We start from the raw sequence: 26,607 nt of genomic DNA on the forward strand, positions 1-26,607 counted from the left end.
CATGAATAGGAAACACATACGTTATTGGCAAAGGTAACTCTTTCATTGACTGCGCTGGTGCAGATGATATTAAATATATTTGGAAAACAGTCCATATGTATGAATCATAGTGCAGCAATGTACACATTTAAACACAAGTACACTTCCATGGGACAGAATTAATGAGCACTTGGTTACCATGGAGACTCTAAAGGCATGACAGTGAAGAGACAAGCCTGACCAAGGAGTCAAAATAGAGAAGAAGAAGAAGAAAGAATATTTTTTTCTGCCTCAAGGAACACAGATGAGACAGCAGCTATTGGATTTTCAGCATTTAATGGGAGATATTACTTCATAAAAAATTTAAAAATCAGTGAATCATAGTACAATTTCTTACAGTCCCAATATTGTTAATAAATTACCTGTTTTTCTATTTGAACATTCATGCAAAAAAACTGGCTTAAATATGTGGTCCATACAGAAAAATTAGCATATCATTTTTAAAATCCTTCATAAGCCAGTAATAACCAGTTATAAGACAATTACAAACAAGTTTTATGTTATTACAGGCCTACAACTTGGAAGTGTTCTGGTTCTTTTAACTTATCTCTTGGCAATGAGATAAGTCACTTGTACACTCTGTTAATGTTTTTTAGATTAGTTTTGCTTAAAAACTAATTACTTAATTGTTTATAAATCATTTATGAAGGGTGTGTTATTATAAAATGGTATCTAAACTTTTCATTGTATTGACTACTATCAGCCTCTCCATAACACACCATTATAAACATGTGATCTCTGTACTCTAGTTTACTTTGGATGATTTGAATGAATTGGTCATTAGAACATCTTTTGACCTTTCATCAATGAACTTGAATAATATGCCCATGTAAGCTTTATATAACCCCAGTCCTTCTGTGCATTAAATATTATTTCTTATGACGCTTGTGAATCAAGTATGCTGCTGATTATGTGCAAATTGTACTGATTGTTGAACCTCTTTTACATAATGCTGAATGCATGCAGAGTTAAACTCATATGAGTCAGCAAGACAAAGATAGTTTTACATGGTAGGGTGTGGCCATGCTGATTTTCTTAAACAATCCCTTTCGATATGTGCAATATAAATCTGACATGGATTGAAAATGATTTACAGAGGAAACCAACAGCTGACCCACTTGTCCAGTGTTTATACACTCTTAGTTTTATGAAGGGTTATTTAACTTGGTGCGGGCTCTGATTTGATAAGGGAAATACTTTGGAAAGGATGTGTCAATAGTTTATCCATATCAAAACTAAAACTAAGGTAACTGAAGCGCAGCATAGTGAGTCTGAAACTGTCTATCCAAAAGCATTAGGTAGTCTGCTTTAGTACTGTAAACGACTATAATTCACAAGCGGTAAGATTAGTTTCTTATTTTGCTTTTGTAAGTGGTATTTATATTTATTTACATGCTAAAGTGGTGATGGGTGCTTTGTACTGCGGCTAACAACCCACACCTGCCTCTGCACCCACAGGACCTAGTGACCAACTCTGTCTTTGTTTTAGTTAGAATTTTAAGCTTTAAATATTCTAAAATGTCACTAAATTTCTGCATATAAGGTAAACAAAGTATTAAAATAATAGTATTATGAAAGGGTCTTTAAGGCAACATAAAGTGCGAGATAGGCCGTGGGGCAACAAGAGGGTGGCCACGGCCAACCTGTGCAATTCCCTGCCCCCCCCACTGGTCATGCTACTCACAGTGTAAGTTCTAGTAGCATCAGTTAGCATTTCATCCCATTATGCACGGCCAGCGACGTAACATTAAAAATCACACAAATAACCAAGATATGAATAGGTGTTTAATTAAGTCTTTATGATTTCTACAGGCAGGTTTACCACAATAATCAATTCAAACCCTAAAATTATGGCTTTTAGTGTGCTACCCCAAGATTTTAAGTGGTCTCATCTGGCCACACCTATGAAAAAATTTGTGGAGGCGCCACTGGAGATAGTAACAAAGAGCATCAGAAATAACTACTGCAAATTTTTTAGCAATACAAACACTAGCCCAAATGCATTTCTGTATAAATATATATATGTGGAAAACCAAGACAACATAGGTCATAAATGTTAATTCTGAAGAAAATTATGTGCAGTTTAAAGTAACATAAAAAACTCTTAATAATATTGTCCTTTTTTGATTCTGATACTGTCATTATCGGGACAGATGGACCCAGTATTCAAGGTGAGACAGTCAGTAGGAAAGTTCAAAACGTTTATTAAAAAAAAAACTTAACAGAAATGGGCTACTGTGGATCTATGGACCTGCAGCAACTGCGGGAAAAAGGGGTGCACCATCTAATAGCTGACACTCTCCGTAGCGAAAAACACAGGTAAGTGACCATGGTAATCTGACAGGAGATGATTATTAGTGTGAGTCACTAACCTGGTTAGACAGTTCAGTCCGAACTTTTTGAAAGAGGTGAGATCCAGCTGATGGGCTGGCGCCGCCCAGAGTGTCCCAGATGATGCAGCCTCAGAGAACATACAGGAAGCCAATCCAGGTCAGGGGAAAACAGAGCAGGCCGGAACAGTCCAGGAAGTCCACAGCTGATCCGAAGTTTCGACCCAAACAGGAATACAAGGATCCAGACCTCGAGGAATCCACAGAGCGTTCAGGCAGTTTCAGAGTCCACAGTCAGACCACTGCAGAAGCGTGCACACATAGACACGCACAGATGCAGACATGCAGGCTCAGTGGGAGAGAGAATAGAGACAAGACGTTGGATCAGAATTTCTGCAGGAAACTTTAAACTGGTCTCCTTCCAGGATTACAGGAATAAAACTGACCTTCTCTACATTCCGAGCCAAAACCCTGAGGGTGCCACCGAGAAGGACCAGTAACAGTAAAACAATAAAACACATGGAATAAAACTAAAATTACCAAACAGACAAACGGAAGTCAAATAATGATCTGTCCCCGATCGCTCAGGCCGAACCGAATATTCAGCATAGACACAGGTGGAAAAAGGAGTGAAAATTAGGAACCAGGCAGAACTAGGCAGGTGAGAGAAATTAACAATTAAGGTAAAGCTATCAGGCCAGATCATGAAAGATACTCCCTGATGAAATTCTACCAATTACTTCAGTCATGTAGCAAACAGAGCTTACATTGTTTAGCTAAACCACGGTATAAACACTGCCCTATGAAGGCTTCAAAGGTTTTATGTAAAACAGTGGCAAACGAGCTGCATCACGGAGACCAGGATACACAGTAGATACGTAGGTCAGGGACAAACATTAGCATGACAAACCTTGAACATTTTACACGGTCTATTGAAACTCCATGCAGTCTGCAGGAAAATGTAAAGCAAGGCTGCAAATTTGCCTAGACACGTCTATTTAAATTAACAGCGTATATAAAAGAATGATAATCAAAGTAGACAAGGGGTGGCCTATAATTCATGAGGAGCTGCAGAAATCCATGGCTCAGGTGTGGTGAAAGATTGACAGAATAACTGCTTGAATCTTGGCCTTGTAGAGGCCAACATAAAGATGAAACAACAGGAACTCACAGATTGCTCCTCCCTATAACTCTTAATGGTAAAACAAAATTTAATTTACAGCAATCAATAGTGTTTTTTTTTCTTTGAGGGAAAAACTAGATTTGAAGTTATAATTTATGAAAAAAAATGAAGTTATTTGAGGTTAAAAAAAAAGTTCTTAACTTTATTGGAAACTTTATCAGTGGTGGTTCATTTGCAAGTAAGTTTAACTATTGCTATCTCTCTAGTTAAAGAAAGTGGCAGATTTCAGTCTTAGACCTGATTGACAACTTGGCATTGACCTAAGAAAAGATGCTGCATAAGGAAATGGCTCCCAATATAAACAGAGGGAAACCTTTTTCTCTGTATTAAAGCAATTACCCCCATGCTTATTACCTTTAATTATCACATTTTCAGTTCATTCTCCCCGAAGATTTCAAAAAGCAAATCATTACGCATAGATCTAAAAGAATTGTATAACAGATTACAATGCTAATGACTTGTTTAACTCTGGAACACGTTAAAAGTCAATTCCCTAACTTTGGAAGAGGCACAGTGAGAGGCATTTTCAACAAAGAGAGAAAAGATGCAGCATGTTGTACTGTCCCAAAAGTGGTCTGCTTACAAAATCTACTCCAAGAGTGCAGTAACAACTCATAAGTTGAGTCTTAAAATAATTTGTAGGGCAGAATTAGATGCAGGGATTAGCCACTTTTTCACACAGCAGCTTGTTGGTTGTTTTTTTCCCCTCCGTAATTAATCAGAACATCATTTGAAAACTGCTTTTTATATTCACTCAGGATTTCTTTAATCTGATAACATCATTTGTTTGTCACAATATCTGTGTGTGACAAAAATGCAAAAGCAGAAAGCAGTTAGGGGGTAACTCATTTTTCATTGCATGTTTTTAACTAAAGTAATTAAAGCACAACCCGGTTCAGTTGAGTTAACATGTTATACAAGCACAAATGAATAAAACACATTAGAACATTGTCCACAGATTGTCCAATCCTTTATTTTTATCTTGAAAAACCTGTTGACTGGAGTTTGCAGCAAAATTCATCAGATAATGACTTTTGTCCAGTCTTCTTGCTGTGTTGAAACAGGATTTTGATTGTTAAAAAAAGGCACAACCTCATCAAAACCTGGTGGATTTCTTTTTATTATTATTTATTTTGCGACTAGAAATTTTGCTGTCTGAAATCTATAGGGCACTTGATCCTCTGGTACCAGCCAAATATATTCATTTATCATCTTTGCCACCAGTTCAAGTCATAAGACATCATGAAAAAGACAAATAGATGTAACAAAATAAAAAAATCCCCATCCCTACCCCAAAAAAGGATCAATGTCATAAATAAGGAGCAATTTCCCTTGTAAAGACATAAACTCTGAAAAAAACTAAATCTGAAGCATTTAGTTAAAGAATAAAAATAAAAAATGTCAGTGCATTTTCCTGCCATGTAATTTAATCACCCTTGCAATAAAGCAATGGCCTGAAGAACAAAAACACCAAATACCAACCCTCCATAGAAAAAAAAAAATTTTAAAATTAAACTGAATTCACAGCCTTCTCTTTGTGTATGTTTACATTTAAAATAACACAAAAATAGACAGAAAAGGCACAAAGAACTACAACTTGAGTAATACTAAGGGAATTTCTTTTTATGATGAAACATTTTGGTCATTTACAGATTTATTCATACTCCTTTTTTTTTTACATATATTCAAACAGACATTGAGATTAGCAGTATCCAATCAGATACTATATATATTTGTATATGCATATACATTTATATAGAGATTTACAGGAACGACAGAAAAAAGTGCATTTTTATAACAAACCTGAATATTTCCAAAGAACAAACATTTAAGTTAACGATTGTATTGAAATCTGTATAAAAAACAAAGCAATAAAAAAAAAAAAAAACAAGACTAGTGTAGCAACCAATAAACCAAAACTGGATGTCAGACACATCAAGGTGTCAACAATGTTAAGTGCTCTGTTCTGTGTCTCCTTTAGCGTCTCCCTCCACCACGTCCTCCCGCTCTGGTGGCGCTCCAGCCGCACAGCAGGCTACAGAGGCTGCTATACCGAGGGTAGTTTCTGAAGTCTTTGTGTCTCTGGCAGAGCCTTCGGTGGTCTCTGTGGTAGACCCTTGGGGGTGGACGAAGCTGTGTGAGCTGCCATATTGCTTTGAGTCTGTGGTCTCCAACTTGGGTTTGGAAAAAGTAGGGTCTGTGCTGAGAGAATGGCGGCTGGCTCCTGCTGCCTGAAAATCTGACCAGGTGTCTCCAGGAGTCCTTAGCCCTTGAGTCCTGGGGGTCCCGCCCCAGTGTGTCTCAAATCGGGACATCGATGGCCCCTCTAGTGGAGGAGATGTTGGAGATGAGGGAGTAGTTGGGTGGGACCTTGGTCTGGCCTGTACCATTTGGATCCCACCGATGGGTATCATCAGGCAGGGGACCTTTGCTTGCTGGGAGTGCATGGGAAGATGACTGAAAATGTGGTCTGTTGCTTGCAGGCCAGGATAGGCCTCGCAAGTAGAGAGACGGAAAGCTGATGGGAAAAGTCTGGTTTCTGAAAGTGTTGGCCTCTCTCTTGCTGCACCACTTTTCTCCTGCAGGGGGAGCACACACATTAATTTTAAAGGAGGCTCTAACTTTAAGACAATGATTATTTCCTCGTTTTAAAATTGAAATCTAATTATCACCATAATAACAAACTTTATTTAAAGTAAAGCTCCTTTTTAGACTTTTCAATCTCCGGCTTTATAATTCTTGCCTGTAGAGCCTTGTAAAAACAGCCATATTTGCTTAATCTTAAAAGGTTGGTTCTTACCACAACACAATTCAATGGTTTTTTAAGGGCTTAATAAGTCATAGATAATCTAAAAGTAGCAAAAAGTGTGAAAAACGAGGGATATATTTGTATTTGGTCCCCCAAGAGCAAACTTTACCATCATAAACTTTAAGATGAGCAGAATAGCTTGAATTAGATTAAGGGCTGGAGTTGTACCTGCCTATTACATATGATTATGCATTTATCTACACCAGCACTGTAGCCCAGGCTGTATGTTTGGAGTGTTTAAAATCTTCTACAGCCCATCTTTAGCTCCGTCCATCGTCCAATCCACTTTGAGTAGCTTCCCCATCCCTACCACCACTGTGCTTCACTGCACATTCAGCATCATGTGGAGATTTTTTTTACACCAAATAAATTATCAATCTCCAGTAAAACTAATGTAAGGCAAGGCAAGGCAAGGGATGTTTATTTGTATAGCACAATTCAGTACATGGACAATTCATAGTGCTTTACATTGATTAGATAATAAAATAGAAGGGGGGAAAAAAAGCATAATAAAAGCAAATAAAGAAAAGAAATGTAGGTTCTTTTCTGACAAAACGCCTTTTACCATGTTTGGTATATCCACTACATGACTATAAACCATTATTTTCCCCACTAGGGTGCAGTTGTTTTAGCTTTCTTCTACTTATTATGCTTTTTCAGGTTAACAGGGAACCTTGTTAGCTGAGGTACAACTACATGTAAGACTTCTCAAAGTAATATTTTTACTTTTTTTCTTTCATTCTTGATATCTTTAGCATGTCCTCTCCTTGCACTTAACACAAATAGCATGACTGTACTTTTAAGTTTTTTTAAAAACGTAATCTTCGGATATGTGGTGGGTACTACGACTGTATTAGCTGTCCTGTTAAAAGATGTGTTTTTGTTCACCATTGTTCACCTTCATTGAACAGATATATTTATGCTGAGATTAATGTAGAGTGAGCTATTTAGGTTAAGTTCATGCTACATTTACTTGAACAAAAGTAAGACATTTCTAATTATTTCCTTCCACTACATAATTATGCAATACTTTTTCTTGGTGTGTCACATGAAATATCAGTAAAATACATAAATATTTGTGGAATGTGACAAAAATGCAAACCTGTTTAATGCGGATAAAATATGGCCTTGATCGGATGAAACAACTAGATAGATACATTTGTGAATAAGCATCCAGAGCCTTAAGAAACCTTAGAAAATAAGCAACAATTTGTAATCTAGGTAACTTTTATAGAGTCTAAGAGAATATGGATGCTAGATTTGTGTTCAGTGCTGTACACATGGTATAATAAAAAAGAGACTTACTGGTTTAACATGTTCTCCCTTTGTGCCTGGGCTCTCCCAGGGAAGGTATCCAGGCGTTCTGTAAAGTGCCCCCAGTGGTGATGGAGGGGTCCCAATTGTAGATGGCCGGTAGCAGCTGGATGAAATGGGATGAAGAGGAGAATGCGCTCTGACAGGAGATGGTCTTCTCTCTGGAGAGGGTGAGACGTGTCTGCTAGGCGAGGACAAATCAGTCCTGGGGGACAGGCTGTGGATTGGTGAGGAAAGCTCCAGGCGGGGCGAGAGGCTACGGCTAGGGGAGCAGCTCTCATTGCTGGGGGAGAATGCTCTTGGGGAGCCCTTCCAGCCTCGCCTGGAATAAAGGGCCCTCCTCCTGCCTGGGGAAGCTGTCCGTCTGCCAGGCCACACTCCCCGCGGAGCAGGCTCCTGAGGGGGACCTGGATCCGGATCAGAGGTGCCCCGCTCTGAGCGCCTCCCACCACTGGTGTGGCCTCCTGTTGATGGATTAGTGTCCGATGAACAGGAGGATGGAGGGTCTTCATGGGATGTCGACTCCTCTTCCTCTTCCTCCTCGTCCTCCTCCTCCTCCTCATCTTCATCATCATCTTCCTCTTCATCAGATTCCTCAACATCTGAGAACTGATGCTCCTCCTGCTCTTCTGAGCCAAAAACACGCTCTTCACTGCCTGCTGTTGGAGCAGATAAGAGAAAAAAAGCAACTTTCAATCATTTCCTCTTACATTCATAGGAAATCAAAAAATCCTATTCAGAAAATCAAAAAAGACTTTACAGAACAACTTCCAATGAAAAACCCAAAGGCTGTCACGAAGGCTCGGCTCACCTTCCACCAAACAAACCTCTGCTTTAAATAGACTGAGAATGAAAAGGATGGAATTCAATTGAATAGGTCTTTTCAAAAACTATCTCTGCAGCCTTGTGAATGGAGGTATCGGTTCGTCCTTGGCTGAGCTCAGCTCGGTCTGTCACCGAGAGGAAGTGCAGAAGACAAAGCCACGGAGGAGACAGTGAGATGCTTGACTGGAAGACAAATGGAAGCGGCCGCCTCGGTTCAGCTATACTCCATTCTTAAGAAGAAGTTTTAGGAGCCAGGCTCCTGCAACAACTACACTGGAAGAATGGGACTCAGACCTTATTCTTTGATTTATTTATCTCACCCTTCTCCATATCCCTTATGCAACATCATCAGGCCGGAGAATAGAACATGCTGTTGCATAAGATGTCAGGCCCGAGCAGCTTCTATGCTTCACATGCAGGAGTTCACACAGCTGTGTCCCACCGGAGTGGAAGCAGAAACGCGTGATGTGCCTTCCCATTCTGACTGAAGTACCTGTTTCCTCGCTCTCTGGATCGTCCAGCGACGCCTCAGACACCCCTACTGCCTGGCATTTTTTCCCGTGAGCCTTTGACTTCATGTGTTTTGTAAGGTTCCCTGGAAAAGAGTTTGAAAGCTACTTTTAACTCACAGCGTTTGAGGAAAATATTTCTAACAGCTGAGCTAAAATATGCTCAGCTGAACAAAGCTCAATTCACAGAGCACTCATTTTTGGCTTACCTTTGGTTTTGAAGGCAAAGTTGCAGTGTTTACAGATGTATGGGCGGACATCGGTGTGCGTTCTGATGTGCTTTTTCAGCATGCTGGGCTTCTTGCAGCGAATGCCGCACTCTCCACATATGTACTTTCCTCGGCCACGACCTCTCACATAGACGTAGTCATCATTGGATTTGTAGCTAAAGCAAGAAGAAGAGAAACAAAAGATAAGAAAAAAAAGAAAAAGTTCCATTGCTTTGAAAAGTTCCATTGTGTTGAACTATTTATTCAGATAGTTGGTTACTCAGTCCCTGCTTTCCTAACTGATATGCACAGCAATGGCAGAAGTCCAGTTCAGTTATACTAAAATCTAATCATAACTGGGATAAATAAAGAAACAGCAAAAATATGTCAGAAAGAAATCAATTGTTTGTAGATACTTTTTTAGTTTGAGGAATCAAAACTCCCATTAAGCTAAAAGCCAAATATCTTTGAGAACCCAAATATTGGATTATAAAGTATACAGTATGATAATTTCTAACAAATGTATTCTTAGATTATTAGTATTTGAGTCACTAATTACTGTTTTGTGTGCAGGGCTTACCAGTGTTGTAATCAAGACCACACCAAACAAGAGCAAGGAGTACCGAGAGAAAACCATTTTGAGGCCAAGACCAATACATATAAGACACATAAGATCTTGGTCAGGTTTCAGCCTCTAAATGTCTTTGCTTTGTCTCGGTACTCCTTTTCTTGGTTGGTGTTGTCTTGATTACAACAGTAGGGCTTGCAACTTGTGTATGCATGTCATTTTGTTGGTTTAATTAATCTGGGTTTAGTTTAAAACACTGTATATTTATCATTTCAAAGGGAAAAAAATGATTATAATAATGCAGCAAGGGACAAAACAACCCACTGGGATAATTAAAGGCTCCACCAGACAGAATTAAAAAAAAGAAATCCCCAAAATGAAATAATTGTCTACGTTTGTCTGAACAATCTGCTTTTTATTTAAAAATGCTGTCCTTAGTGAAACAGAGAAAGGCTGCTATTGCTTTCTATCTGTTGTAAACTGTTATGTCTTCTGTCCTCGGGTACGCCCAGACAGCTTTGTGTATAAGAAAGCTTTACAGAGAAAAGCTGGAACTCCTGTCCTCACAATACACAGCAAAGAATGAAGCATGAAAAGTATTTTTTGTTTTTCTCAAAATAATAAAAAAAAAATCTTGAACTGAGCAGGAAAGTCAGATACTTTGCCAATGGAATAAGACAATATAAATTTAAAATAAGCAAAAAAAAAACAACAACAGAATTTTTTTTTTTCCAGCTGCATAAGAGCTATTGGCCTTACTTTAGGTGAAAAAATACTAATTCCAATGAAAAATTTACTTACTCATATTAAGGACAAACACACTTATTTAAGAAATCGTTTGCTTAATTTTAGATCATTTTTGAAGTTTATCATATGTTCAATTGAAAAATCTTTTGTAGGAAATAAACTTGATCCTGTCTGGCATGCAAAGTTAGGGACAATTACCAGTAAACTACATGTAAAACATGTTGCCTTAAATACAGCTGAAACCAAATGTTTTTATAGAATCCATTGAAAGATCCTCAAAAAATTAACTTTTTTTTATTTCCAATATACCAAAAATACTGAGAATTATACATTTTTACTGAGAGTTCATAATTTAACACCATCATGGGTTTATAATAAAGAAATGGCCCAACATATGGATCCTTAAGTAACCGTGCTTCAGTTACCATCCTATGGCATCAAGAGGGCACATTTTTGCAAAACAAATTCAAATCTGAGTGAGGAGCCCAGATGTGTCAGCCTAATGAACGCTCTGCTCAGAACGATATGTTGGACCAATACCCCTACTAATTGCTTGCCAAGATAAAAATGAAAATATGACTGCAGTATGACTATAAGTTTTCTTAAAGTTAAGATTTAAAACTCCAATAGTATCTCTAAAGTCACTTCGTTAAATCAAATAGGATTTGATTAATAGGTGTGTTTATGGCTCTTTCATTTATCTGAGTTTAAAGGTCCCTCTGTGTCAGTTTTATTCTGTACATTCAAAGTAAAAAAAACTATGATGTTCACCATTAAGTGCACATTTGGTTGTGATATTCACAGAATGAAAATCCCAAATCTGACCTAAACGTTATCTCAAAAGCCCAGTGAGTGTTCTCTTTTGCTCCAATAAAAAAAATGTATCACAGCAGCTATAACAACAATGATGGATGTGGACGCCACATGAATGCAGAACACACATTCACTGGAACTAAAAAAACAAAGCTTTCTTTGTCGAGGTGGGTTGGGGAAGCCCCACCAAATGCCCAGAAGCACAGACTCCCTTGGCCTTACCCTCCACTACACTTAGGGAGCACAAAGAATACCAGCTATTCTGCTGGAGATCGGCTCAACCCTGCCAACAACAGCAGCAACATCAGAGAGGGAAGGGAAGCCTGGCTTCAGCCAACAACCTAAAATAGACACTACATAATAAAAAAATCAAGCAACATATTTGTGTCGAGGCTATAAAAAGATGTTTATGCACAATCTCGATGTTTACCAAGAGACTATTTGCAGACCCGGCGGACCACATATCTTCTATATCTGAATGAATTGTCGTCTATGAAAAACTCCTGTGCCCGTCTGGCTGCACAAGAAGAGATGTACAATTCATTCTAAGCTGTAAACACCCAGTGTGTACCGACTGTGTTTAATTACAGGATACGCACCACAGCTACAAAACTCTCCGTTGTTCGACAGAACTGGCAAGACGAAAAAACAACAAACTGTTGCACAACTGTAATAGACTCTAAGCAGCGACACTGAGCTGGATAAATTCAGGACCTGGTTGCTGCAGAAGTAGCGCAACTTTCTTATAATACAGTTAAAAGTAACTGCTGGCAGGAGGGTGATTTAAATACTCTGCACCTCTGATAGATTCAAGTGACACTCAGGTTTTGTAGACCTAAGATCCATTTTTAATAGAATATTTTAGCTATATATTCAGTAGGATTTAAATAAACTTAAGTTAAATTATCCATGGATACTGCACAGTGTTTAGCCAAAATGTCTTTAATCTTTAAAATTTTTTATTTTGTTTTTTTATATTACAACCACAGACCCCAATATATTTGTTCGTTTTTTTTTTTTTTTTTTTTTTTTATTTATCCCCACCGAAAGGGTCGCTAGAAGAGCGAGACTTGGTTACAACTCAGTGTCCAAATGTTGTTTGTTTATTTTCTTTCTTGATTTCACACTTGAAACACAGCAGGTTATAAACCTGTGGAAAACACCAAAGTTGTGCTATACATTAGATGCCATGTTCAGATATCCATATAAATACACATAAATGTATCCATAAGCTATAAACTCTTATTTAGACACACACCATAAAGCGTCAGTAACTACCGTATAAAGATGTGCAGCTTGTATAAATAATTCATATAAATACAATTCCTCATTAAAACATAGCCAACAATATCTATAAATATAAACAATAGAATGCACAACAGCAGACACTACACTTAATCCATTTCATTACATACAAACACCAGAGCTACCACTGCAAAAAGCAGCTTAAAATAACAACAGGAGCCCATTTACAAATGCTAGGTGAGTGAACCACATCTCCCATCATGCATTACAGGAAACGACTACGACTTCTGCCCGACTACAACATCCAGAGTGCACCGCGAATCAGGAAGTAAGCGCATAGCGTCAAACGCGCTTCGTTTCAAAAGTTTGTACCATCAACTCAGACTAATAAACTTTAACAGTAATCGGCGGATTAAAACAATGCACTCGCCAAGCGACCACAGTGAAAAAGTTATAAACATCCTACCAGTTAAAGGGCAACAACAGTCGATCAAGCAGTTTAAAACAACCAGCGAGAGAATATTAAAACCCAGCACCTTACCGGTGATGTGCGTCGCTCTTCCAGCCATGCAATTGGATTCTGTCTCTGTGCGTGCACGCTCCTGTTTATCTACGCATCACTAGGAACACTACATCCAACGGCAAGCCAGCACACCAAACCAGGTAAGTGCCACCTCCCACCTAATCAGCTGTGCTGCGTTACACCTGATCAGGGGCGGATCTAGGATTCTAGGAGATCAGGGGCTTAGCCCTGAGGGTGCAGATGTTGACTCCTTTTTTCCATCTTTTTTTTTTTTGCCGCCTCGCACACAAAACCATAATTTGTGTGTACTTTAATTTACGCAAGCAGAGAGGCGCTGAGAACCGTCTCATCCAACCCAATCAACTTTATTTATATAGTACATTTAAAACAGAAACATGTTGACCAAGTGTTGCACATATAAAATACATAATAAAATAAAAAAATCATAAAATAATATAAGAGAACAATTAAAAAATATAATAAATACAATGAAATGAAATGGGGAAAATCAGCTAAAACATTAAACAGCACACAGTTCCTTAACTGTGCTTATTCCTCTCTTCACCAACAACAAATCATGTGGATTTGTTGACATGTGTGCATTATTTGCCAAAATTAAAGGAGGGGAACCATATATTTTAGCTGACTGAAATAATCTGTTCCCCCTTTTATGATCTTTATCAAATGTATTTTCTGTTATTTATTTATCTAAAAATTTACAAAAAAAAGTTGAAACTAAAACCACTGGACTATGTTTTCCTCCAGACATTTTAAATTAAGAATTAAAAATACATTTCATAAAGATCATCAAACCAACAGTGAGATTTATTTGAACTATTTTGGATTTCAAAATATTAAGTAATAAATGTTTCAAACATAATATATGAAAAATAATGGAGGATTTGTTTCTTTTTTTCCCATGGGGGAATGGATTATATCAGGTGGCTAAAATATTTAATTCCCCTCTCATAACTCTGGCAAAAAATGATCAAATGTATTCCAAATCCACAGAGTTTGTTGTTGATGAAGAGAGGAATAAACACAGTTAAAGTGTTGCAGGTGAATTAACACCCCCCCCCCCCAATAAATAAAGAGCAACTGTTTCCAAATTCCCAAAAATTGTTATGTGTGATATCATGTCAAATACTAAAAATTCCCTTAATCCAGTAATCTCTCATATTTCACATTGCCCTTTAAAAACAAAACGGCGTAAGAAGACCTCGTCTACTTATTTATTTTACAATTTTTTAAACAACAGCTGTCGTTTAAACTTGATGCTACAACCTTTACATGATTGTGAGTTATTTTTTACCAAGAAATGGATCAGAAGCGCAGATCCGCAAGATGCGCCTATCTGGCTTCAATGCGCGCTCCCAATACAGGGAGGACAGATTTAGGGGAACATAGGGGAACAGAATTTCACAGCAGACCGGGAGAAAAAAACGCTCTGATTCAGTCAAAGCTTCACATACCTGGGACATCAGTCTGTTTAGCAACAACTGGTGGTGGTGCTGGTAGTCCAGCTGTTTGCTTTTTAAAAAGGCTTCTGATATCCATTGATATCCGCCACTGGCCTATCCCTGTTTAAATTTGCTGCGCGGAGGTGCACGACTCCTGAAGCTGGCAAAGACGAGAGGGAAACACTTCTTCTTCAGCGTGGCAATGCTACAGGCTGCTTTCCTGCACATGCTGCCACCATCTGGTGAATTCCAGTACTTCACATTTTACTCAGATCAGCTCAAAAGCGAGGATCCGGGGCTTTTGGGGAAACATCAGGGGCTGAAGCCCAAGTAGCCACCCCCTAGATCCGCCTCTGCACCTGATCACCCGTGAGTTGACGTTGTTTACCCACCACCAAATGACAGTGCACAAAACACCTCCCACTTGACTGAATGATCGCAAGATCCAATGAAGTCACAAATCTTACAATTAATTAATTTCTCTTTCAGAGTCCTTCAAAGCTCTTTCAAGGGGTGTTTTTTTTTTTTTTTTTTTTTTTTTTTTCTTCCCGGGCATGATGCATGTTTGCGGCTCTTCATGACGTACAACTTTGATGGCATAGTGGCAGCGTTCGGCGTTCACCACTACGTCAGATTGAGGCTGAGGACAGAGGGTTTTGATCCTCCACCGGAAAAAGGACCACAAGTCTCCTTACATCCCTCTTGATCACAGTCGTGGGCAAAGGAGAGCAGCTCTTCTTGCGGCTGCCCGACTGTGATGCAGGGATGCCAGTGCAAGTCGTGATGTCAGCATCCCGGACGATCCCCTTGTTGTCAGGGTAGACAGACAGAATTCTGCCCAGGCGGAACTGACCTCTCAGAGCATTTGGGTCAGCTACCCAGACGAGATCGCCGACTCTGATGTTTCTCTCTGACCGGTGCCACTTCTGACGAACGACGAGATTTGGGCCAGCAAGCTCCCTCCATTTGGCCCAGAAGCGATCTACCCCGATTTGGATAGCTCGCAACCGCCGCCAGGAATGAGTCTCCAGGTCGAGACCGGTGGTATCTCCCCCCAGCGATGCTCGACCCAGGATGAGGGAGTTTGGTGTCAAGTACTCGATGGAGTCCTCCTGCTCTTGAGCTCTGGCGTCAATTGGCCGTTCGTTGGTTAAGTTGGCTGCCTGGTAGAGGAGGGTTTGTAGTTCTCCCCATGTGAAGGACCCTGTGAACCCACCAAGGTTCGTGAGCGCCCTCTTCAGAAGCTTCACGGCAGCCTCTGCAGCTCCATTCCTGTGTGGCGCATCTGCCGGGTGGAACTCCCACTTCCACTCGGTTCCATGTTTTGCAGCCACATTTTCCATGGATAGAGTCTGCAGGCACTCCAGGCGCTTGTAGAACTGCTGTAGGGCTGGTTTGGCGCCGGTGAAGTTTGTTCCCCGGTCAGACCAGAGTTTCCTTGGATGCCCCCTCAGGGCGACAAAGCGAGTGTATGCCAGGAGGAAGCTTTCTGCTGACTGGTCATCAGTGAGGTCCGCATGGACCGCTCTGGAGACCATGCAGCAGTAAACAATCCCCCACACTTTCTTGGAAGTCCTTCTTTTCACACTATCCTTAACCTCGAAGGGGCCAAAGAGGTCAAGGGTGGTGAACTCGAAAGGGCAAGCTCTCTGGGTGCGTTCTAGGGGTAGGTCGCTCATGACTTGCTGGCATAGTTTGGCTCTTTGCTTTGCGCAGGTTATGCAATTGTTAAGCACCTTTTTGACGAGTTTTCGTCCCTGTGTGATCCAGGCTTTTCTTCGTGTTCGAAGTAGGGTTGGAGCGATGCCTTCGTGATTTTCTTCATGGGCCTCCTTGACCAGTAGGGATGCGAGCCATGACTGGCATGGGACCAGTGGTACGACCACTTTATCCTCTTCCAAACACTGGACTCTCCCTCCACAGACAAGAAGACCCATGGTTGGTTCTTTTTGAACGACTAGACGATCAAGCGTTGTGTCTTGGAACTTGACGCCGTGTTGGGCCTCAAGGGCTAAGAAGTTGAAGGCAGCAGCCCTTTCTCCAGCTGAGAGGTAAGTTTTGGCCTCCCACTTTAAGGCTCCAGGGGTCTGGGTGCGTCTGCTTAGCCAGATGTCAACTGCTCTCTTCAGCCAGCCAAGAGCCCCACACAGACGTGTCAGAGAGCTGAATCTTTTTGGTTCGACTAGTTCCACGAGAGCGATGATATTTTGGGCAGACCATTCCCAGGGCGGAGCTGCAGCTGACATGACTGTAGCAGAGAACGCCTTCCTTTGGAGTGCTGCAATATCTCCAGTGACAGAGGAGATGACTTCTCCAGCAGTTTTCACAGGCCATTCTTCAAAGAGGAGTTTGAGGAATGCAGGGCCTTCCTGCCAAGCTGAGCCTTCATCAAGGTCCTCAGGAGGTGCTCCCCTTGTGATGAGGTCAGCAATGTTTGCTTTCCCTTCGACCCATCTCCAATTGTCGACATGCCTGGCCTTTTGGATTTCCCCTACCCGATTGGCAAAGAAGGACTGATAACCATAGCTATCCTTCTGGATGGCTCCAAGAATGGTCTGGCTATCGACTATGTGGACCCACTTGTCGACTTGGATATGGTAGTGCTTTTCAAAGTAGGACCTCAGGCAAGTTGCGAAGACAGCCCCGCACAGCTCTGCTTTGATGGCATCACCCTTTTGGTCTAGTGGGGTGAGTTTGGCCTTGGACTCAACGAGTCTGACAATGACTCCATCCACGGTCTCCCAGCGGAGGTAGAGCACTGCTCCACATGAAGCTTCACTGCCGTCTGAGAAGGTGACGCCCATGGGGCAGCCTATGGCTCCAGGGGGAGTAAGGCTTCTGGGGAACCTCACCTTGCCGAGTCGTACGCACTGCTCAAAGAGGGTTATTGCAGCCTCTCTGAGATGCTTTGAGAGGGGGTCGTCCCAGGTGTCTTTAACAGGACAGTCTTTTCCGGCCTCCTGAAAGGACTCTCTCACAAGTATCACACCCTTTTGCTTGACGGGTGAGGCTAGGCCAATTGGGTCATAAAACCCTGCGACTTGGCTTAGCAAAACTCGGCGGGTGAGAGGGTCAGGGGTTTTTGCACGAACCTCTTCCTCTTGTAGGTCCAACCCAGTTCTCATCTTTCCTCTCCGTTTTGAGAAGTTCACTGAGGTGAGCAGGCGGAGTTTGTCAAAGTCTGGCTCGTAGCCTAGACCGAGTGCCTTATTTTCTTCGTCCCGCATTTGATTTGGGAGTACCAGGGTCTTGGGTTCTGTTGCTCTGGAACAGTCAGGTTCTTTACCCCTCCCACTTTGGCCAGTGAGGACCCACAATTTGAGTGAGAAGCCGCCTGCTTTGAGTATCTCTTCGACTCCCTCAGTCATCCTGGTTAGAGCTTGGAGATCATTGTGGGAGGTCAATATATCATCGACATAGCAGTCTTCTGTCACAATGTGACGCTCTGGGATCATGGATTTGAACTGGGGCAGGTTGGCAGTCTCCCTCATGGCCACCTGGGCAATGCAACCGGCAGGCTTGTCACCGATGTTGACCCTGACAACAGCAAACTCTTCGATTTCTTCCTTGGGGTCATCCCTCCAAAGGAATCGGTGGAGGTGTACTTCCTCATCTTTAAGCCACACTGAGTTATACATTTTTTTGACGTCTCCGAGGGCCGCATACAGACCACTCCTGAATCTCAAGAGGACACCTCGGATAGGGTTGAGAACGTCAGGGCCTTTATGGAGCAGATTGTTCAAGCTCATCCCTTTAAACTCCTGGCTGCTGTTCCAGACTATTCTCACTGGCGTCGAGCTGGAGTGAGGATTGGGAGCGACCAGGTGGCTAATATACCACACCGGCCCGTTCCAGTCTTTGAGCTGCTCCTTGGTGAACTTGACAGCAGCTCCTCTTGCCACCATGTCATTGATTTGCTCTCTGTATGCAGTCTTCCACAGTGGTTCTTTAGCTAGCCGGGCTTTAGTGTTTCGGAAAGTAGCTTCCACAGCTTGGCGGTTGTTTGGCAGACTTTCAGGGTTCACTTTCCAAGGGTAAGCTGCATCCCAGTGAGGAGTATCGCTGTGTTTTTCTGCCAAAACATACGAGAGACAGCCTTTTATTTTCTCGAGTTCCCTTTCTTCTCCAAGGGTCATTTCCTGGCCACCCGGAGAGCATTTGCCGCACTTGCAGCTCCCGCATTTCGGGCTGCACGCTGCCCCGATGCTATCCCACTTGAACCATTCGAACACTTCTTTGTTCGTGACAGTGGTATTGCTGAGAGCGGTCAGTGGAAGCTTTTTGGCTGGGACGAGAATCTCTTTGTAGAGGCTTGACGAGGTCCTCATAGTCCGCGCAAAGTGGGTTTCGGACTGGTGGAGAGTCAAGTCCACAGACTCGAAAAGGTCAGGGTGAGTGCCACCGACTGTTTTGCCGAGCGGTCCATCCCACAAGACGAGATCACCCTCCCTCTTTAATGGTTGAGGGACCAGTCGACCCTCCCTGTGGCTAATTAGGAGATCGATGGCCTCAGGCCGGGCAAGCTCTGCAGCAGCGACACCAGGAAAGATTTTCTGAAGCTGTGCTGGAGTGACTGGGTGGCTAACCTCGGCAATGCTCTCTAACCCATAACAGAGTAGCCTATGTTCAGCCACTGTTCCCTTAGCGGTCTTCACTCGCAGGCGAAGGGAGTATCTCTTGGTTTTGACCGTTTTGGTCATCCCTCCGACACCATGCACCATCAATTGAATGCTCTCACCATTCAGTCCAAGCCGCTGGGCGGCGCAATGGGTGATGTAATTGGTGTCGGAGGCGAGGTCTATCAAGGTTCCAATGAGCTGGCCAGAGTTGCTTGTTACTTCCAGGAGCATCATCACTACTGGGTACTCGTCTGGTGTTTTCCCAGCAGTACAGGTTAAGGCGGAAGTCTTATTAGAAAAGGCCTTCCTAAATTCTTCTCTGAGCTCAGGGGCAACTTTGTCCAGGAGCTCCTCCTGCTGGCTAGTGAGACCTAGGCCTTTGCTATTTACTTTTCTCTTGGTACTTGCCAGAGGTGTGGATCTGGGGCACAGCAGGTAGTGATGGGGCTCTTCTGTTCTGCAGTCTGCTTTGGTGCAGACAAACTTTTTGTTGCTGCAGACGTTCTGCAAGTGAGGACCAAGACACTGAGAGCACAGCCTGTTTGCATGGAGATGGCTTTTCTTGCCCTGAAGATCCATTCCTCGGAATATAGTGCATGCAAAAAGCCTACCTGCATGGGCCGTCTCAGAGCAGGCAGAGCAAACAGCAGCCAGTGGCTTTGCCTGGGATCCCCTTTGGCCCGAGGTGGCTTTGGAGTACGCCTTCTTGGCTGCCTTGACTACTGGCAATTTTGCAGAGGGGATTGCCTCTCTGAGGCCTTCATCCAGCTAGTCTAGCTCCTCCAGCATAGCCTCTTGCTTCTGGAGGTAAAGCAGCAGGCAATCGAAGTGGGTTTGTGGGCTGAATCCATGCAAAGGTTCCGCTTTGTACTCGATCCACTTTTCTTTTAGTGAGCTTGGTAGTTTTCGCTCCAGTGACTGCGCAACAAGCCTGTTCTTTAAGATGTCCTCCTCTCCTAATATGACCAGGTTGCTCAGGGCCCTCTCCACGGCCTGGATTAATTAAATTGTCTTCCGGGGACTATTCTCCTTCACAGGAGGTAGGCTTTCAATGTCCTCGGTTTCTCAATTCTTGCCTTGTTTCCAAAACGATTGTCGAGGCGCTTGAACATCTCCTCTGGGCTTGAGCAGCTGGACAGAACCAAGTCTTTTTTCACCCTTTCACTCAGGCTTGCCAGCAAGTGGAACCGGGTGACTCCAATGGTTCTCATCGGGTTTCCTAACTGTTCCAACTCTACCCACTCGGCCCTCCAACGGTAATAGTCGGTCATATCTCCTGAGAAAACAGGCAGTCGGGTTCTTTCAAGGCTGATCTGTGGCTTTGAGAAGGGTTGCAGGCTAGGTGATAGAGAGGGCCCTGGGACACTGGTTGGTAGACCGTTTGGTGAACGCTAGCAGCAAAAGAGACGCTGGGTTGGTCAGCACTAGCTGAAATGGGCTATGCTATAACCTTCTGCTCTAATTCATGGATCCCTTCCAACAGGCCATCACGAAGGGCTTCAAATTCATGCTCTGGCATGTCTGCAACATTTGTATTTTCCACTTCCTTGTATTTTTCTTCTGTTCCCTCAATGTGGAGCAGAATCTCAGGCATTGCAAACTTTTTGTACAAGGTTTCTCTGGTGAGCAGGAGAGTGTCACTGTAGACGATGACACACTGCTCAACTTTTGCTTTAGTCCTCCTTGCCTCTTCTTCACCGTCCTCCACATCTTCCAGAGCCTCCAAGACAGCTAGCGCAGCGTCGTGCATCCTGTTGAAGTCAGCACTGAGTGCGCGCATTTCATCAGCAAGGGCTCCTTTTTCCAAGATGTCAGTAGTGAGAGAAAGCTTGTTAGCTCTCCTGGTGAATGCAGCTTGTGCAGTGGACCGTTTCACTTGTAGGTCTGTTATTTCGGTGGAATCCATTTTCCTTGTTTTGTTTTGAAATTTGATGAGGTGATTCGTTTAGAGGGATTTTGTTTTGTTTTGTTTCCTCTTTGTTGATGGCACCTCGGTTTATAACTGTTCGTTTTTTTTTTTTTTTTTATCCCCACCGAAAGGGTCGCTAGAAGAGCGAGACTTGGTTACAACTCAGTGTCCAAATGTTGTTTGTTTATTTTCTTTCTTGATTTCACACTTGAAACACAGCAGGTTATAAACCTGTGGAAAACACCAAAGTTGTGCTATACATTAGATGCCATGTTCAGATATTTACATAAATAACCAATACAAATTCACTGCAATATCAATGAGAAATCCATATAAATACACATAAATGCATCCATAAGCTATAAACTCTTATTTAGACACACACCATAAAGCGTCAGTAACTACCGTATAAAGATGTGCAGCTTGTATAAATAATTCATATAAATACAATTCCTCATTAAAACATAGCCAACAATATCTATAAATATAAACAATAGAATGCACAACAGCAGACACTACACTTAATCCATTTCATTACATACAAACACCAGAGCTACCACTGCAAAAAGCAGCTTAAAATAACAACAGGAGCCCATTTACAAATGCTAGGTGAGTGAACCACATCTCCCATCATGCATTACAGGAAACAACTACGACTTCGGCCCGACTACAACATCCAGAGTGCACCGCGAATCAGGAAGTAAGCGCATAGCGTCAAACGCGCTTCGTTTCAAAAGTCTGTACCGTCAACTCAGACTAATAAACTTTAACAGTAATCGGCGGATTAAAACAATGCACTCGCCAAGCGACCACAGTGAAAAAGTTATAAACATCCGACCAGTTAAAGGGCAACAACAGTCGATCAAGCAGTTTAAAACAACCAGCGAGAGAATATTAAAACCCAGCACCTTACCGGTGATGTGCGTCGCTCTTCCAGCCATGCAATTGGATTCTGTCTCTGTGCGTGCACGCTCCTGTTTATCTACGCATCACTAGGAACACTACATCCAACGGCAAGCCAGCACACCAAACCAGGTAAGTGCCACCTCCCACCTAATCAGCTGTGCTGCGTTACACCTGATCACCCGTGAGTTGACGTTGTTTACCCACCACCAAATGACAGTGCACAAAACAATATTTGAATTAGACTTTTTGCATTAAAAAAAAAGTCTTATAAGAAAATCACAGAATTGTGAAGTGAAGCATACATTTTGAATCTCCCAAATAAAATCCAGAAAAACCAACTGCTTTTAAAGGTCGACAAGTTAGTGAATAGAGTCCAGCTCTGTGTAGTTTATTCGCAGTGTAAATAACGTTTTTTTTTTTTTTTTTTAAAGCCTAAAATGTTTTTTAGAGAACATCAGTAAACAAATTGAGGGCTATATTAAGAATACATCTTACTTTTCTGATTATTGGACAGTTAAAGAACAAATTATGTAACAGTGACAGGGGTGCAATTAAAAAGAAACAGTAATTAAATATTAAAATCTTGGAAATAGTTGAATATTTAGCGTATTGTCCAAACAGCTACTACCAAAGACACCTTTTCAAGTAGAAGTACTTAACTAGTTCCACTTTTCATTAAGGAAGACTTCTTAGAAGTTGTACAACTTTGACAAGCCACTGCAACCCAAATATGACTAAAATATACTGTAAATAATTATACTCTCAGACTTTGCACACAGGAAGAAATTCAAAGTGTAGAGTTTAGGGAGAAAGAAATAATTGGTCCTAACAGAGTAGGGAAGAAAAGCGCTCTGCTGCGTTCACAACTATAGCAGCTGTGGGTTTTGTTTTGTTTTGCATGCATGCATGGGGAAATGAAAGGACATCAAGCGCTGAAAATGCTTGGAGACCACTAAGGAAAAAGGTTGGAAAAGCCAATAAAGCTTTCAGTTAGGAAGAATGAAAGGGGGACCAACATTATGTTGCAAGGAGTATAAGCAGAGAGGGAAGTGGCATGCAATGCGGACAGACAAAAAGAAGAGGGAAGAAAACAGTGATGGCTTTATGGCAGAAAATTAGCTTCCTTTATGTGTGTAAAGTGTGGCTGCGAATCTTGAATAATGGGAATTAGTGTCTTATCTTCTGTCAAGCAGACAACTGCTTCACTCTCAATCTGTTGTGTGTAAACAAAAAATAGAAGCCATAAAGGCTGTGCACAAAACTGCGTCAACATCCAGCACTAATTTTGTAGCTGAATATATTTTCATACCTACGTAAATCATTACCAGAAAATCAAATCACATGGGTACAATTTAAATCTCTTTGCCACTCGTGTATTTCCCTGTTTCCCTTTTTTCTGGATCATAAACCTGCCTTTGCTTAGTGTGAACGGTCTGTATATGATCAGCTGCTAGTACCTAAACTTAAAGCTTAAACACACTGAGGAAGCAAACAAACGGTTCTAGAAGAATTCGTATTAAGATTTATGCACCAATCTATTATTCACAGCTGCATATCTGAATCTTTTTTCTGGTATAGTTTGTTGTTTTGTTGTATTAATTAAATCTGTCAGCTTTTTAGATGCTAATGTCCACTTTTTGTTTCTCTGGGAGTGTTTGTACAATTATGCATGAAGCACGGTTTTGCCTTTTATATATTTCTGTGAGTAGATTGCTGTCTTCAGTCTTTCTGACTCGAATGCATTTTTACATGAATAAATCGAAATATTGATTAATAACTTCACTTTCTAGTAAGACCTTTCTCTTCTGCTTTACTGCTTAACCACCCTCTCCACTATAAAAAAAAATGCACATGCACAACCCTACACCCGCGACCAAGAGGCAACGCTAATTAAACGCGTGTGCGAGCATGGATGAGCCCATTTCTCCCCGTGCATGCTCTGTTTCTCATTCAAGCTTACTTTCCCCCAAAAAAACCAACTATTTTTCCACTATGTCAGACTCGCCACCGGTATGTGGAAATGGGGACGAGCACATAGGACGGCCTTACGTAAAAATATCACCAGAATGATTGACAATTAGGAGGATTACTTATTTTGATGACCAACCCAGAAAACGAACATCCTCCACTGTACCTTTAACTTTTTAGTTAGCTTTTCGTACACTTAATTTACACTGTTATCTAAGTCCAGTTTCTCCTGTCTATGAAGTTTTGAAACTGTCACATAAAAATTCCCACATTGTCAGGCAATAAAGGTTTTTCTATTCTATTATGTTATATTCATTTTTATTCTATTCTTTTTTATTTTATACTACCGTATTCTTTTTTTTGCATAGATTGCTACACCCTTCACAAAAACAGGTGAAGCGAAATAGGAACAGCATACATGAAAGAGATGCACACCAGAAATATTCTGTTTCATGCTGATATTTTCAGAGAAAAGCTGTTTTTGTTTATGTGACAACAGAGACTAAAAGGAGGGTGGAAAGTCAAAAATTTTAAGTTTGCTTTCCAGTTTGATTGGCTGAGTCGTATCCATCATACTTAGGGTCTTGTCGCTTTCCAACAGCCCACGTTTTGGACAAAAATCTGAAATCTGAATGGCACATAGAGCAGTCGAAAGGTGAAACCATGGGGACCAAGGTAGACAAACGACTGCACCTGTAAAAGGTTAATATCCACTGACGGTGTTTCGTGATGAACTACAACTGTTTCTTTTTATAGATTGGAATGAGGATACAACAACTTCAATGAATAACAAAAACTTAGCCACTCCTATTATGAGAAACAACAACGTTTATTTTAACTTAAGAATTTAAGCATAGGACATTCAAGATACTTAATGTTGTCTCGAATGGCCTTTTGTAACGTCCCTAACAAACACTATATTTGTTAGGGACATATACATTTAAAATATATGCATTCAAAGGCATTAGTAACACTGGCAGATTTACAACAAATACAATGGTTGTTTTTTCCAGATAAAAGTATATATAAAAAAAAGCTTGATCTAATTTTGCACTGTAAAAATTTAAATCTAAATAAGTAATTTTTCCTAAAATAACTTTATCTTGTCTTGAATTTGAGAGGTAAATGAGACATTTTGCAAATGGAACAAGAAAATTTACATTAAAATTAAGAAAAAGGAATTGCATTGTCTCTGACTGTATGATCTGGTGAACTGTAAAGTGCGTTAAAATGACATGTGTAGTTAATTGGCTCTATATACCGTAAATAAACTGAATTGAACTAAATTTCAAGTGCATATTATCTTATTATTATGCCCTATCTAATTTTAAGAGTAAATATACCCATTCCATTGGTAAATCATATTTACCTACTCAAATTAAGGGTAAATACACTTAATGTAAGAAATGTTTACTTATTTCTAGATATTTTTTGGAGCGATGAATTAAAAAAATCATGAAAAATTTGTTCATATCCTTTACAAGATTTTATTTACTAGCGTTATAACATTTATATATATCTATATATATATATATATCTATATATATATATATATCTATATATATATATCTATCTATATAGATATCTATATATATATATATATCTATATCTATATATATATCTATATCTATATATATCTATATATATATCTATATCTATATATATCTATATATATATAGATATAGATATATATCTATATCTATATATATATCTATATCTATATATAGATATATATCTATATCTATATATATATCTATATCTATATCTATATATATATATCTATATCTATATCTATATATCTATATCTATATCTATATCTATATATCTATATCTATATCTATATCTATATCTATATCTATATATATATATATATATATATATATATATATATATATATCAGTGACGTGCGGTGAGGTTCATAGCTGGTGAGGCACTGACGTCATCAGAATCAGATTTGCAAATAGATGCATAGATTGACAGCAGTTTACAGGTTATGTTTCACTTCTGCATCCTTACACATACAAACTGTAGCTCACAAAACACACATTTCCTTAAAAAACAAAACAAAATAAATGTTATTACTGTCTTACCTTTACTTATAAATGAATAGAAGTCCTCCTTATCTTCCTTCAGTTTTAAAAGTCTCTCTGTCTCAATGGAGATCACTGCCAGGGAAGAAAGCCTTCCTTGATCCGTCCTGTTCCTGCCTTATGTTTTCAGTCTCTTGAGCACCCCCTGCCATGAGGCAAGAGAACTGCCTGCCTCACCTCGAACTTGTTCTCTGCCGTTTATAATCGCTCATTACACGAAACACGTTACACAAACACAGTTGGTGACAAAAAGCTCTGTACATTATATACATAAGCCAAATTATTAGAAATAAGTTCACATATTACATTTGTTTAAACTATTTTATTGACGCCGTACAGCAACATGCTCTCTCCGCTTTGCAGCCAGCGCAGAGCCAGGGGTTGCGCAATCCAAGGTGAGGCAGAGCTCGCTGCTGCCTCACCGGCATCGCTTCCAAGCATTTGAATGGGAAAATAAGAAAATTCAGTGATTTTGAACAAATAAAAATCGAAATTGGTGAAGCTACATGAAAAATGAATATTTTTTAGTACAAACCACCGG

General features: G+C 40.7%; 1 protein-coding gene across 2 annotated transcripts in view; it reads right to left on the reverse strand.

Moving 5' to 3' along the window:
* Positions 1 to 4,821: 4,821 nt before the first annotated feature.
* The window catches only part of LOC119783739 (transcription factor HIVEP3), a 70,847-nt gene continuing 49,061 nt past the window's right edge, over positions 4,822 to 26,607 (reverse strand). For both annotated transcript variants that reach the window (XM_038285387.1, XM_038285388.1), the window contains exons 6-9: positions 9,219 to 9,394; positions 8,994 to 9,095; positions 7,667 to 8,334; positions 4,822 to 6,131 (exon numbers count right to left, since the gene is read on the reverse strand). In XM_038285387.1, the coding sequence (XP_038141315.1) occupies positions 5,505 to 6,131; positions 7,667 to 8,334; positions 8,994 to 9,095; positions 9,219 to 9,394 (1,573 nt within the window). In that variant the 3' untranslated portion in view covers positions 4,822 to 5,504. The remainder of the gene's footprint in view (positions 6,132 to 7,666; positions 8,335 to 8,993; positions 9,096 to 9,218; positions 9,395 to 26,607) is intronic.

Source organism: Cyprinodon tularosa, unplaced genomic scaffold (assembly GCF_016077235.1).
Source record: "Cyprinodon tularosa strain WSP-4 unplaced genomic scaffold, ASM1607723v1 ctg210, whole genome shotgun sequence".
Classification (NCBI taxonomy): domain Eukaryota; kingdom Metazoa; phylum Chordata; class Actinopteri; order Cyprinodontiformes; family Cyprinodontidae; genus Cyprinodon; species Cyprinodon tularosa.